We start from the raw sequence: 14,652 nt of genomic DNA, 5'->3' as shown, positions 1-14,652 counted from the left end.
CGGACCAGATTTAGGGACATTACGGACCAGATTTAGGGACATTACGGACCAGATTTAGAAATTTACGGACCATGATTTATATTGTTTTTAAACATTTGTTTTTTTTAATTATTCACTCATTGGTCTGAAATTTGTTAATAAATACTTGAATATTAGTGCTCAGTATGACAATTATCTTTAATGTAACTGAAAAATCCCATGAAATTCCAATGTTAAACATCAATATATTTTTAATAAAGTATAATGATAATTCGAATAATAATGAACGTAATATGTGTTTATCTTCTAATTGTAAATGTGAATATTAATGTTTTCATATGTGATCGATTGCTTTCTGAAATAAACTTTGAATAGTCATATTTGTTTGTTTTCCGTTTCATCTGATTTAATTGAAAGTGCGCCGTTACAATGGGTGTTCACACTTTTATGATTGCCAATTAAAGGTTGTCATTGTAATGTTTGTTTCTTTTGTAATATACCGCCGATAATTACGGGTACAATTATAACTAATTAAGGCAACAGAAATTGCCAGTTTTAAAAATCAGTTTGCAAGAATTGCAACAAACACACATCGTTTATTTAATATAAAGCAATAGTTGAGGTTTACATACTAGGAAACTAACTAGTGAGAAATCTGTCATTTAAAAAAATAAATAAAATTTCTCACTAGCTAGTTGTTTTAATGCCAAGGATACGTTGTATATATAAACACTTACTATTGTAAAGAATTTTAAAATTTAGACATCTTTTTTAAAATGTAGGCGGAGCCTAAAATGTTTGTATATGATGTATTTGAAGTGTTTGATTTTAATGCGTATGTGATAGATTCTTAAGATATTATTTAAATATTGAATTTTTAACCAGAGACTTATACATACTGTGTAGGAATATTTATATATATACAGTCCAAAGCACCCACGCTACGATTAAAGACGATATGTTTTAAATGTTATTAAATCTGTAGAAATACTGTAAAACGTAGCGTGCTCGCCGAATGGGTATAACCCGATGGCGAGGGTTAATAAGCTCACCCCCCCCCCCCTTACATCCTCAAAATTTCCTCTGCCATAAAACTGAAAAGATCTATAAGTATGCCTTGCGCTCGTTGTATCCACTGGTCTAGAGGTGTTTATGCAAACCACCGCGCCGTGGAATGCGACATATGTGAACGTTGGCAACATCTACGCTGTGGTACCGGTATATCCATTGCCCAGTATGATGCTGCGAACGTGGATGGGACCGAGTTAGAGTTCACGTGCATCACGTGTAATGATGAAACTCGACCAGAAGAGTCTATGGAAGTCCAGGTATGTTACAGTTTTCTTATGAGATAGGATGATGAACTTGGTAAACATATAACTAACATAGATTTCAAATTTCGACAAATTTTAGTTTCAGAAATGGTTAAAACTGATGAACCAATAGCTTGTGTTTAAAACATTTTAACATTATAGGACGAGACGATCAACCACAGCGACGTCCGACCACCCGACCACATCATGCGACTGCCAACAACAGACAGTGTTCTTGAGGGTAGCCAGATGTCCGCAGCCGCCAGTATCACCCACGTGTTCTTATATGTGCTCGATTTATTTTGGTAAATAAACTGTTTTGGAACATATATCTTCTGTTGCTTTTAACTGATTTAAATGCCGATCTATTCGAACTTCACGCGATTTTTCACAGTTTTATGGAAGATATAACGTCATACTGAGCACTCATATTCAAGTATTTATTAACAAATTAAAAACTAATGAGTGAATAATAAAAAAAAAATGTGTTTAAATCATGGTCCGTAAGTTTCTAAATCTGGTCCGTAAATTTCTAAATCTGGTCCGTAATGTCCCTAAATCTGGTCCGTAATGTCCCTAAATCTGGTCCGTAGTGTCCCTAAATCTGGTCCGTAGTGTCTGGTCCGTAATGTCCATGGTCCGTAGTGTCCGTAATTCGGAATTTCGATCCATCCCACAGTCTCCCAGAGGGAGATAAGAATCACCCGGAATTAAAAAACACATATATGTATATATACTTATTTATTTTAGAGATTTTACATCAGGCAATAATGACTAAGTGAATTTAGCCACAGTATGTGAGTGAAACTGAATGTAAAGAAACAACTCCACAAGGGTGAAACGACTGCTTAAAAAAGGTTTGATAAATGCTAAAAGGAAACTTTTACAACAAGTGATCAATTAATTTGTAGTAATGATCAAAGGCAAAGAAACATTACTATTCGTAATGATGAAAGGCAAAGAAACATTACTATTAGTAATGATCAAAGGCAAAGAAACATTTCTATTTTGAAAAAGGAAGAAATTAATAATATTTACTTCATTCACTTATTGTCTGAACATCATCATAGCTAATATTATTACGCAGAACTTTTTAAAAGACTTTGGAGGAAGGTTAATTTAAATTAATTATCTCGAAAACATATTTTTCCAATGACACATTTTGTTTTGCAAGTAAATTACAGTATGACATGACAGTGTATCATAAGAATATGATAAATCATGACATATAATAATTCTGTTTAATGAAAAAGTGAGAAGTTTTCATAGCAAAATGAAAAAGTGAGACATCGAGAAATCGAGCAAAAACAACATGTCTCCCCATTTATGGGGGAGACATAATGATTCAAAACAATTGCATCTGGTCTGCTTAAGGCTGAATAAACTCACTCTCAACTCTGCTTCCTAGGCAGAAACAAGTACTGGTGTCCTTCCTGAGAGGTCAGGAGAAAGAAACCCTGGTAGGGATCAAACCTACAACCTCTTGGGATTGAAAATAAAAGGGGTATATATTCATTGATATATAATAGTATTTCCAGAAAGTTAAAGACATTTAACACAAAAAAAATCTGCTATTTCCATATCTAAAATCACAACAACTTTACTTTATACAAATGTAAAGACATCTGATCATACAGATTTCCCAATGTCCTTATCTTTCTAAGCTCAGGTAAATCTTCAAATGATACATGAGGAAAGAATTTTTCAACAAGTTCAAGATAAATAAACTGTCCACAATGACTTCTCATTTCTTCCACTACTGATCCTGGTATAGCCAAATATGCAATCTTTCCTGATAATCCATGACAATCATGTCTTGTCTGATCTGTTAAAGAGTTCTCCATATTTTGGAAACAGCTACATACATGGTCAATAGGTTTTCCTTTAAAGTCAATAAGATTGATATGGTCCCCATGGTCCAACAATACGTGTTTGGGTGGCATATACGTGTGACTAAATGCCAGATTAATTTTTGCACCACTGTTGTTGCTATTCATATCAACCTTTGTCAAACCTTCTAACCCCATTAAACATGGCACAACCCCTGCTTGATGGAAGATACCAAAAACAATACCCATGAAAATATTAAAACATACGAATAACATCCAAAAAAAAATACCCATTCCTACTAAATTTTTTCTAACTACGGTTACACTAATAACAGCTAGAGGTACCACTGGTATTAGAAATCTAAGTTCTTGGTGAGGAATGAAGGACAAAATTATAACAGGCAAATAAATAAAGAACAATATGTTATTTTTGATATTATGCTGCAGACGCAATTCTACTGAGACGGGTTTTTGTGAGACAGTCTTGTCTTTTGAGTCTGAACTCTGACTGTTGGAGCTAAACATGTCTATAGCATTGTTTTTATCTTGCTTAACAGACAGATTTTCCGGAATATCTTTCTCAATTCTTCTGAAATAGTAATTGTAAATCCTGCTGAAAATGTTCTGCCATAATGGAAACAATAGTGGCCCTAGCAACATGGGCATGTTCACCAAAAGATGGACATAGAATGGATGATGACCGTGCTCACTGACATTTGAAGGTGACATATTGTACAGGAAAAAATTAATTGGTGTAATGTACCGAAAAGTTAATATTGGGTTTTCATACAGTTTCTGCAGATTATCACAAAAGTACAAGATTTCAAAAACACTAATTACTATAGTTGTTATTGCTGAAGAAATAAACATTATAAGAAAATATCTGTAATACAGTCTGTCTGTGTTGTAAATATCATTCCACCAGAAAAATAACAAAAATCCAAATAACACAAAAGTTGGTCGATTAAATATTCCGACAACTGTCAAAATGCTAAACAAGACAATGTATATGTAGCATAAACTATCTGGATTAACACACTCAGAGTATGAGCATTGATTGTAAGAGTTTCCCTTAGTCTCAACTACATTTGCCTCTGTGTTTTCAGATTCACTTGAATGCACCCGTCTTCGTGCTCTAGCAAAAGCTGTCTTATGTCGTAATTCAAAGCCATCAGGTGAGCTGTCGGAAATCAGCTCCGCATATATTTCAGACGGTGTTGTCTCTTTTCTTTTATCTTTCTTTACCGAAGTTTCTCTTTCAAACTTGTGCTTGATCATTAAAATCAGTAACAAAAAATCTGAAATCACAACTACAGTTTCTACAGAATTTGAAAATGAATGACACTGAAAAGTCATGGTCACATAGGAGCTTGCAAGAATTAAAGCAGCTTTTACACCCTGAGCACCTATGAGTTTGCAGATTTTGAAAACACAAAAGTCTACCCATAAGCTCAACACAAACATGACCAGTCTTGAGGCAATCAGTACACTGTAGCCACTTAAAGTGACAATTCCGGCTGTACTCAGATGATCCAACAGTCTGAATGATGGATGAAACAGGATCTTGTTCACTGTTATGCTGCGGAGAGGAAATGTAGACGTAAACTCCCAAGTTCTCACAATGCTTGTATTGAAAACATCACCTGAAAGAAGCAAAATACAGAAAAAAAAATTAAATGTATAAAATCTTGTCCTTGGCATACATTGTACACTATTTGATAAGTACATGTATAGCAATGGTCGAAATTAGCACAAGCCCACAAGCCATGCACTGGTAAAATGTCTTCTGGGGTTGCTCAAATTCTGAATTTTATATAGCAGGGCTTGTTAAAAAAATTGATGCCAAGCAATAGTATAAAAAATCGGGCTTATTCATCCAATAGTCTAATTTCGATGACGGGTATAGCACTGACAGATGGAGATAAAATGATTGCAATACAAACCACAAGCGGGTAGGAACTGGGGCTGCAGGGTTGCAACACCTTTTTACCCATATTATTTTGTATTTGGAAACTAGCTAGGGGTCCTAACTTTAAAGGTAAGTGTTTTTACAAGAAATCAACATAGTTTGTAAAAAGAATCTTATGTTGAATTTGTTTTAGTAAAAGAAATCTTGAATGGATTAAGATTCTTGCTGTAGAGTAGAAGTTAAATACATCAGATTTTCCGTCAGACAATTATGATATTACAACAGACCTGCAACCACTTCTACAGTCTGAAAGAACTCATCAGGGTGGATATAGCTCGCCTGAGGCAGCAGTGTCCATGCTAGCCGCACAACAATGAGGGCAAACCAGATGACTAGCTGTTTCATGGCTCCTGTACCTGAAATAAGTTTGTAATATATTCTACAAAATTTATACTATCTCTACATCATAGTACCTTCATTGTGTGTCAATACAGTCACTATTACTCAATATTTCAACCAGTGTGGCCAGAACTTCATTTTACTAAGGCAGATTGGAGAAAAGAAATGTCAAAATAATAAAAAAAGTATCCCAGAACGCTCATGTAACTAAAGTCTATTGCCTTTAACACGCATTATGGTGACTAGGTTTTAGTTCTACTAGGTTCCAGTCCAGGAACCTCTGATTTAGAGTACAATATGCTTACAATGCACTCCGCCATCGCCATGGCTAAATGCTTTGGTACTAGTACTTGTATTTCTAAAGGTATTCAACTCAAATTGTAGAACATTAGCATTTCTCAATATTCAGCTGTTAAGCCTATATAGACATTTAGGTAAAACACATGATAATCACAGTCAGATCAGAGTAAAAACACCAGTGTTCCACACCTTTACAAATTACTGGCGAAAACAATCAATATTATGCTTCTTCGGCGTTGTAGGACTTATTTCCCTGACAAAGAATATACCCGCACCGTTTACATTTTTCCGGTAGAGAATCTATGAATAAATTTTACTTTTGAGTGCATCACTATGACATACATTTTATGATTTATTATCATTTTACATCTTCATTTCATATCAAAAACTTTACGTGTATATTGATTTACATCATACTGTATTTACATTGCCAAAGATATTGATTTCGTTTGTTACATTGATCACAAAAGTTATTCGCTGCCTACTTCATATGAAAGCAAAACAAAAAAAACAACGAAATTGAACATATTTTTTTTTGTAAAAAATGTCTCTTTTAAAGCCTGCACTAGGGTCTGCGGATATTAGCGCCTACAGAGATCAGCATTTCAAGGTAACTCAATAGTGGTATCATCCAAGGCTTTCGAAATATTCGTTGATAAGTTACAAAATTCTACTATGATAATTGACTTAAGTATATATACTATAAATAACTGAAACATGATAGGGCTTAGGTACAGATATAGGAGCCCGGTAAGTTCAGTAGAGTGTGTGCTAGTATTCAGTGGTTTGAGACCTACATCTAGTTAATTACTTTTCATTCTAACTCTTCTACTTCCATTCCATGAGATTAACATAGCACAATTAGCTTTTCATCCCAGGTTTACTTTATGCACCAGTCAATTGTACCCACGCCCCCCTCCCCAGGTCTGGGGAATAGCGGGGACTTTGACTTTCAGTACAGCCAAGCCCGGGTAAAATCTCCATCCTGTGGGGACGAACTGATGGTAAAATCCCTGCTAAATGCCCCCTCACCCCAGGGACCCTAGGTAAGGTCCATTCCCCGCTGTATTCGGCGTGAAGACAGAACCACCACATTCACCCTGCACTGTGGGGGCCACCGGGAAGGTAAAACACCGCCCATTTTCCCGGCTATCCCCGGTATACCCCCGGACCTGGGGGACCGTGGTTACAATTGACTGGTGCATTACTGGTGTGATAAGTTCAGTGTAGTTTCACTGTTTTCTTAGCAAATGAATAATGGGCATCAGCGAAACCTTTTGATCATCTGTTCAAATACACAAACCTATATTAATCAAGCCAATAATACAGTTAGTTATAAAAGAATGACCTTAAACATGTCTTCATTACTACTTACACCATGTAGGTATGTAGGTAAACCCAACAGGAAGGCATTGACTTGCGACTGATCATCTTTTTATGCCATATATGTCCATATAAACGTCATGTTCAGGATCTTTTGTATGGGCAACTCGTGAAGGAAACATAATGACTGTCCAAATGTTAAAGAAGTTCCCCTATCACACATTATTGTGGCTAGCCTTATAATATTTTGATTTTAATATAAATGTTTTCTCCAGAAGATTACCCAAAAACCCAATTTAAAGTGTCTGGTATCAATTTTAACTTTGAATACCTTTTGAGATTGTAAAAATCAGGACCAATGGCAGGGCTGCATTAACCATTGAATTAAAAGTAGCAAGTATTGACGCACAAGTCTGTCAATACCCAAAAATATATTAAACAACTCATGGGCATCTAAAATATATGGAGTTTTTTTCTCTACCTCAAATGGGGGCCGGAATTCGGCACATTACACAAGTCTCAAAATACTCCTTTTTCACAAAAGTGGAAGCAAATTTCACAATTTGTCATATTATTGCATTTAATTTATATATATATAAATATCATTTTCCTTCATCAATTTGTCAGTGGTATGTTGAAGACTCCTTCTGATAGGTTATTTTAGCATATTGTGTAAGGATATTATATATTTAAAGTCCAATTTCTAGCAGTGTTTTGGTAAACATAGTTGAAAAAATCTGGGGGGGGGGGGGGTTCCCTAATTTATTGTCTCTAAGGGCACTTGGCCTTTGCAGAAAAAGGTTTGAAAAAGTGTGTGTTCCAGTCACCAGTCCTTTTTTCCTCCTAGGTTTAATTCAATAGTTGTTATCAATTTGCCTGTAACCTTTTTGTTTCTTGTAAGTATAATGATGATTTTGTAACAAAAGATTTATAACATATTTATGTTCCCTTCCATTTTGTGCATGGCCAAAGCCATTGTTTATGGCATAATGCCAGTTTTGCCAACAAAGTTTCTAATTTGTTTACCAAACGTCTTCAAATCATTGGAACTCCAAAGAAAGGCAATGTACATGTAAATTATTCAATAAATGAATGTAACATACCAAACAAGATTTTGCATGATTGTCTGCACTTTCATGGCGACAAAATTTCTAACCATACACCATGCTATATATGAACTTTGTGATTTGTTTTATATTCAAGATTCAAGGCAGTTGTACAGACCAAGACCGACTCCTACATCACCGTTAGTGGCAAATTTTCACAGAATCAATAAAATGTTGTTCACTGATTTCTTTCGATTAAAGCTTTATTATAAATAGAAAAGTAGTCCTGAATTTATTTATTGAATTTCAAGCCATTTACTGAATTTCAATAAAAATGTTTCAAAACATTACAGGATGGAATTGCTAGGAATTATTTGATATCTAACTACTTAGATAACTACATGTTTAGTCAAGCTTTTCACATTCCTCTTTTAAAATAAGCTTTTTTTAAAAACTTGTGTCCTTGTTTCGCAGTATTGTCTGATTTCAGTGGAGTATGTATAAATCCTTTGCAATATTTTTCTCTCAAGAAAGAAAAGCATTTGGATGTCATTTACTCTTTGTTTCAGTTTGCTTGCCAACAATACTTACCCGGTACTTGATTTTTTAGTCAAAGTTTTATAACTTAAACTATGCTGTTAAATGATTGTCCTTTATTATAAGTTCAATGTCCTTTTTAGTTAAATAATATGTGACCTAAAAATACATGCAGAAATATTGCTCCCATAAATATGTTAATATTTAATTTGTCAGATTTTTCTGATGACGCACACCTTTATATCAAGTTTATGGAAATCACTATATATATATATATATGTGGGCTTGTTAAGATAACAGCTTGACACCTTAAGATGGTAAACAAATTTTGTATATGAATATACATTTCTATTATATCATTCAGGGAAGTCGTACAGAGCAGGAGAGACTCCTTCTTGAGAGCAGCACCTTATATGTAGGCAATCTCTCCTTCTACACCACAGAAGAACAGATACATGAACTCTTTAGCCGATGTGGGGATATAAAGCGCATTGTCATGGGCTTGGACAAAATCAGAAAGACCCCATGTGGATTCTGTTTTGTTGAGTATCCTTTTATGAGTAAGATCTTGATTTAAGTTTGTCTGTTTTCTAAGGTAAAAATAACATATTGGGAGTTACTAGATGTCTAGGAAGGCTTCTTTGTGGGCTGTGTACACATTTGCTCTGACAGTGACATACATAACACATATAGGCATTCCCTTAACAGTTATTCTTAACCTTGTATTAGATATTACACAAGAACAGATGCGGAGATGGCCATACGATACGTCAATGGTACCCGACTTGATGACAGAATCGTGAGAACAGACTGGGATGTTGGTTTCAAAGAGGGAAGGCAGTATGGTCGTGGGAAATCTGGAGGACAGGTCGTGTCATTTAAAGTCATTCTTATAATGTATTTAATAATTAATTGTAGTTATTATTTTAAAAACTTATAGAAAAAAACAGTTAGCCTAGTGTTCAATTTTGATCCAGGTATTTCTATTAAACAATGAAATCATTAAATGTTCCAGCAAGCCAAAAGATAACTTGTGCAGAACTAGGAAAATGCATCTAACTTTAGATGGTTCCAGTTTCTCATTTGTGATAGCTATTCTTTTTTTGTTATATTTGGTGAGGTAGACCTGTATTGAAGTGACTTAAGAAAAATATATAATACACTTATCTGTTGTTAAGGAAAGAAATGGAAGTTATGAAATTTTATCTGTGTTGTCATTGTTAAAGTGACACTCTTTAATATTCAAAATCAATACATACATATGTATAACAAACATCAATTTTGACTGATAAACCTTTGACTACTTACTAATCAATACATACATATGTATAACAAACATCAATTTTGACTGATAAACCTTTAACTTCTTACTAAACAATGCATTTATGGAAAAAAAAATAATACTGATAACAAGGATGTAACCCTGTATTTAGTAACAGAAAACGCAAAAATATTAAATGATTGGTGAATGCTAAAAGATTGACTGTGATTTTAACTCGAGTCCCTTAAGGTAGAAATACTGTGTTGTTTGCACATTTCTATCAAATTAAACTTGGTATCTTTCATAAGAATAGTTGTTTTCGACATTTATTCATCCTTTTTGGAATATTAAAACAATAGTATTAATTGTGGTAAATCTTATTTAGGAGTAATAGTGCATCTTTAAGTTTTGTTGCTCATACCAAACTTGAATACTTAGGCCTAAAAAACAACAACATTTGGTTCGGGTTACCCGACCTTGGCGCCTACCTACAAATTAGGCACCAACCCTACTTTTTGTGTCGCCTGAAAAGACGACATATAGGGGTTACTTTTGTCGGCGGCGGCGGTGTCCGCGTCCCATTTTCGCTTGTCCGGGGTATATCTCCTAAACTATTAGTTGTATCAACTTGAAACTTCATATGTACATAGATCTAATTGAGGGCAAGTGCAGTGCACAAGAACTGTTACTCTTGCTTCCATATTTTTAGAGTTTTGCCCTTTGTTAATTTTCATGCTTAAAGTTTTGTCCGGGGCATATCTTGAAGAATATAAGAGGTATCAACTTGAAACTTCATAGCTAGACAGATCTCATTGAGGGCAAGTGCAGTGCACAATAACAGTAACTCTTGCTTTCTTAGTTTTAAAGTTATTGCCCTTTGTTAATTTTCATGCTTAAAGTTTTGTCCGGGGCATATCTTGGAGAATATAAGAGGTATCAACTTGAAACTTCATAGCTAGATATATCTCATTGAGGGCAAGTGCAGTGCACAATAACAGTAACTCTTGCTTTCTTAGTTTTAAAGTTATTGCCCTTTGTTAATTTTCATGCTTAAAGTTTTGTCCGGGGCATATCTTGAAGAATATTAAGAGGTATCAACTTGAAACTTCATAGCTAGATAGATCTCATTGAGGGCAAGTGCAGTGCACAAGAACTGTTACTCTTGCTGCCATATTTTTAGAGTTATTGCCCTTTGTTAATTTTCTTGCTTATGTTTTGTCCGTGGCATAACTCGTAAACTATAGGAGGTTTCAACCTGAAACTTATTCCGTAGGTATATCTGATTAAGGGTTCAAATGCCACCTACACTTGAAAGTTAAATGGCAACATTATTGTCTATAAATGAATAAAATGCCAATCTAACAGCTATAATGTCGACAGTAAATAATTCGTTAGGCGACACATCCGACTTGCGGAGTTCTAGTTTTGTTCTGTGTTTTAATATGTAGTTTAAAACCTTTAAAGCTTTATTCAGAATATTACCTTAACACCATTATAAAAATATGACAATTATGTTCCTATATATAAAGCCTAATAAGAAAAAGAAAAAAGCCTGCCTACTTTACCTGCATTTGAAAAGGATGTAACCCTAACCAAACCATTTTATTTTTTTTGTTTACAACTTGTTCCAGATATTTACAATGAAAATTAGATAGCAACTTAATAATCACAAAACATTGCATAATTATATATCTATATAGTCCCATCTCTCGGGCTAAAATATTTATTTAATTATTATTTCTTTTTCAAATGATAATTATCTGAATACGCTTAATATTCCCTTTGTAATACAACATCTATATTTTCTTCAATATGACTAGTTATATTTGTTGTTAATATTCCAGGTTCGAGACGAGTACAGATCAGACTATGATGAGGGAAGAGGCGGGTACGGGAAAATTGTCGCCAACAAAATACGACCCCGGGAGTCATTGTGACGTCATTATGGATGATTGATTTGAAACGTCTGCATTGATTATTGCTTTGAGTGAAGAACATGTAGAAGAAACATGGCATCTCTTGTTTTAAAATATTATTTTAATAGCCTAATACCGTGGCATATCTTATAGGTCTTGCATAACAGTAAGTTCACTTTTCATGAAGGGATTCCAGTAGTAATTCATTCTTCAATTCATTTGAGTTAATGAATATAGAAATCTTAGCATATTTATACCATATCAATATATGCAGCAAAACAATATAAATGACATACATGAATGTAGCTATATATTTGTATCTTTTATTTTTCATCATAGATTAAGTCTTTTTAACCCAAGTTAGCTATCCCTAAATGTGAAAGCTTAAGATTATGCTATTGTTATTTTAATCACACATTTTAACTTGATCAACCATAGTTCATCTCTTTGCATCCAATTTATTGTCTGTCATGTCATGGACTTACTCCATTGAATAGGTTTAATTTTATTTTTCTTACAAAATTTAACAAAAAAACCACGAAACAACAAACATTTTAAGCAATTGACCATTGAACAAATGTTTTTGTGTTATCATTCCAAGAGGACCAAAATAGCAACATTAAATGCCAAACAAAACCACCATGTTGGGGGATAGAATGGACGAGATTATAAGTTATTTTTAGATGGTATAATTGAAAAATAATGAGTTTTGTTGTGTTTTAGAAATCATTTTATTAATATCTTGTCATAGTAGTTGTGTTATTTTTTTACATAATGATTTATCTTATACTGCTGGTTATTTGCATTCTTTGTCTTGCATCCATTAATGGGGATGAACTTGACTCTCTGGACTTCACTGTTCTGCCGATTGAAATGAAATAATATTATGAATTGTATGTAAATATTAAATTGATAATCTGAGATTGTGTTTAATTAACCAGGTATTCATCGAAAAACAGGTTATATAAAGGGCGTCCTAGGGCGGGCGGAAAATTGGGTGCAAAACATTAGGTTTCGCTCAATGGCTTAATTTATGATGGATAGTGGAGGTCAAGGTTAATAAACATATGAAAATGGTTTCCGCTTAGGAACTTTGGTAAGGATTGATGTACAGTGATGAAACTTTGTGTGTAGGAAGCTTATGTGAAGAGTTCGCTTGGGATTACTTTATAGTGGGGTGGGATCCAAGTCATTGCATAACTTAATATAAGATTAATTTATAGTGAATTAACTTGGTGTATAGGTAGCTTATGTGAAGAACAAGCTTGGGGTTGCTTATGAGGGGGTTGGGGTCAAGGTCACGGTCATGAAACTTAGTATGAATGTTGCAGCAAAACTTGACACATAAGATACTTAACTAGAGTAAAATAGAAAGGAGAAAGGCTGTTGCTTTTTTCCAACTCCTACAAGAAATTAAGTGGCTGTAATTCTTAATTTCCCATACCGGTATGAAAGATCTATTTTTCGTTGCATTGCGGCGCTTCTAGTTAATTTTAAGATAGTTATGTTTCCCCCTGTAGAGGTAAAAGACATTTGATGTACTCTCCGTTTGTCCTTTTCTGAGCTGTTTTTTGACCATGCATTATAGGATTTAAAAAAGAACTTCCGATAGAGGTTCACTACAAGTGGTTGGTGTGTCTCACACAAGACCAACGTCTGTATCTCACAGGTCTTGGTCAGATGTCAAAGGTTAAAATGATCCTTGTCTGGGCTGTATCTTGATCAAGCACTATAGAATTTGCAAAAAAACTTGCCATGAAAGTTTACCATGATGAGGTGGCATGTCGCGCACAAGACCCATGTATGTACGTCAAAGGTCAAGGTCAAAGATTGAAATGATCCTTGTCTGGGTTGTATCTTGACCATGCATTATAAGATTATCTAGCAACTTGCCATGAAGGTTCACCATGAGTTTGCGTGCAGAGCACAAGACCCTCTCCAATCGCCCGACAAAATTCATCGCTTTAGAAACAAATAATTAAAAAATATAGATTATTATTATTGCATTGCACAGTAAGGTCATACAATTGTCACAATGTTACTGCAGTCGTCTGGTCACACTTGGCTAGAGGGCAAAGATTAACACCATGTGTCTGCCATGATCCTGCCAAATACCATTTTATACTAAAAGTAATAATCTGTATCACTATCAGAGTTATTAAATAGTCATTCTTAAATGTCGTCCAGGCTTCTTTTTTTAATGATGTTTAGCCTGGCATATTAGACGGCAATACATCACTAAAAAAGAAGCCTGGACGTCATTTAAGAATGACTAAGTTATTTTACAGCGGTTAAAGTAAACCTAGAAGGGAAAGTGCGCCTGGTGTGGGGCTCGAACCCACGACCGCCGGAACACTAACACGGCGCTCTAACCAACTGAGCTAACCGGGTGGCTGGTTCTAACCCCCACACACTACACTCCTCCCCCCATTAACTTTTAGGCCGACGGAGGCACTACTGCCGTTTGTTTACCGCTGCCCTCAGTAAAGTTAACCTAGGAGAAAAAGTGGGGCTCGAACCCACGACCGCCGGAACACTAGCATGGCGCTCTAAACAACTGTGCTAACCGGGCGGCTGGTTCTAACCCCCACACACTACATGGTTTACAATGGGAGAGTCACTTGTTATCAATGTTCATTTCGAGCAATAAATACAGTATATATGTTAGGGGAAAATTAAATATCACCAACAATGGAATATTGATAATTATTAACTATTGATAATTATTAACAAGTACAATATACAACTCGCGACGTTTTGCCGTTTGGTTAGGGATTGACGTTTTGGTTCGAGACGTTTTGACTTGCTTGTGCTGGTACACTTCCGGTGATTGTGAATAA

General features: G+C 34.8%; 2 protein-coding genes across 4 annotated transcripts; one reads left to right on the top strand and one right to left on the bottom strand.

The window, feature by feature from the left end:
• Positions 1-2,018: 2,018 nt before the first annotated feature.
• Positions 2,019-5,984, bottom strand: LOC128219947 (GPI mannosyltransferase 4-like). Of its 2 annotated transcripts, none has more exons than XM_052928143.1 (3): positions 5,919-5,984; positions 5,318-5,446; positions 2,019-4,764 (listed from the first exon to the last, which is right to left on the bottom strand). In XM_052928143.1, exons 2-3 carry the CDS (start codon positions 5,433-5,435, stop codon positions 2,882-2,884), a joined length of 2,001 nt encoding a protein of 666 aa, XP_052784103.1. In that variant the 5' UTR covers positions 5,436-5,446; positions 5,919-5,984; the 3' UTR covers positions 2,019-2,881. The 2 variants fall into 2 exon arrangements, with proteins under 2 accessions (XP_052784103.1, XP_052784104.1); XM_052928144.1 differs by lacking the exon at positions 5,919-5,984 and adding an exon at positions 5,884-5,905.
• A 145-nt stretch (positions 5,985-6,129) lies between these two features.
• Positions 6,130-12,728, top strand: LOC128219948 (nuclear cap-binding protein subunit 2-like). Of its 2 annotated transcripts, none has more exons than XM_052928146.1 (4): positions 6,130-6,339; positions 9,000-9,181; positions 9,365-9,503; positions 11,741-12,728. In XM_052928146.1, exons 1-4 carry the CDS (start codon positions 6,274-6,276, stop codon positions 11,831-11,833), a joined length of 480 nt encoding a protein of 159 aa, XP_052784106.1. In that variant the 5' UTR covers positions 6,130-6,273; the 3' UTR covers positions 11,834-12,728. The 2 variants fall into 2 exon arrangements, with proteins under 2 accessions (XP_052784106.1, XP_052784107.1); XM_052928147.1 differs by lacking the exon at positions 6,130-6,339 and adding an exon at positions 8,336-8,692.
• The last annotated feature ends 1,924 nt before the right edge of the window (positions 12,729-14,652 follow it).

This window comes from Mya arenaria, chromosome 15 (genome assembly GCF_026914265.1).
Source record: "Mya arenaria isolate MELC-2E11 chromosome 15, ASM2691426v1".
Taxonomy (NCBI): domain Eukaryota; kingdom Metazoa; phylum Mollusca; class Bivalvia; order Myida; family Myidae; genus Mya; species Mya arenaria.
The sequence above is the reverse complement of the archived record's forward strand: the minus strand, read 5'-3'. Positions and strand labels throughout refer to the sequence as shown.

What these genes read in the sequence shown, in the direction of transcription:
- LOC128219947 (XM_052928143.1), bottom strand. Translation starts at nt 5,435, where the DNA reads ATGAAACAGCTAGTCATCTGGTTTGCCCTCATTGTTGTGCGGCTAGCA. An exon ending in GACTGTAGAAGTGGTTGCAG is followed by an intron (nt 4,765 to 5,317) that starts GTCTGTTGTAAT and finishes TGCTTCTTTCAG; the next exon opens with GTGATGTTTTCAATACAAGC.
- LOC128219948 (XM_052928146.1), top strand. Translation starts at nt 6,274, where the DNA reads ATGTCTCTTTTAAAGCCTGCACTAGGGTCTGCGGATATTAGCGCCTAC. An exon ending in ACAGAGATCAGCATTTCAAG is followed by an intron (nt 6,340 to 8,999) that starts GTAACTCAATAG and finishes TATATCATTCAG; the next exon opens with GGAAGTCGTACAGAGCAGGA. An exon ending in GTGGGAAATCTGGAGGACAG is followed by an intron (nt 9,504 to 11,740) that starts GTCGTGTCATTT and finishes TTAATATTCCAG; the next exon opens with GTTCGAGACGAGTACAGATC.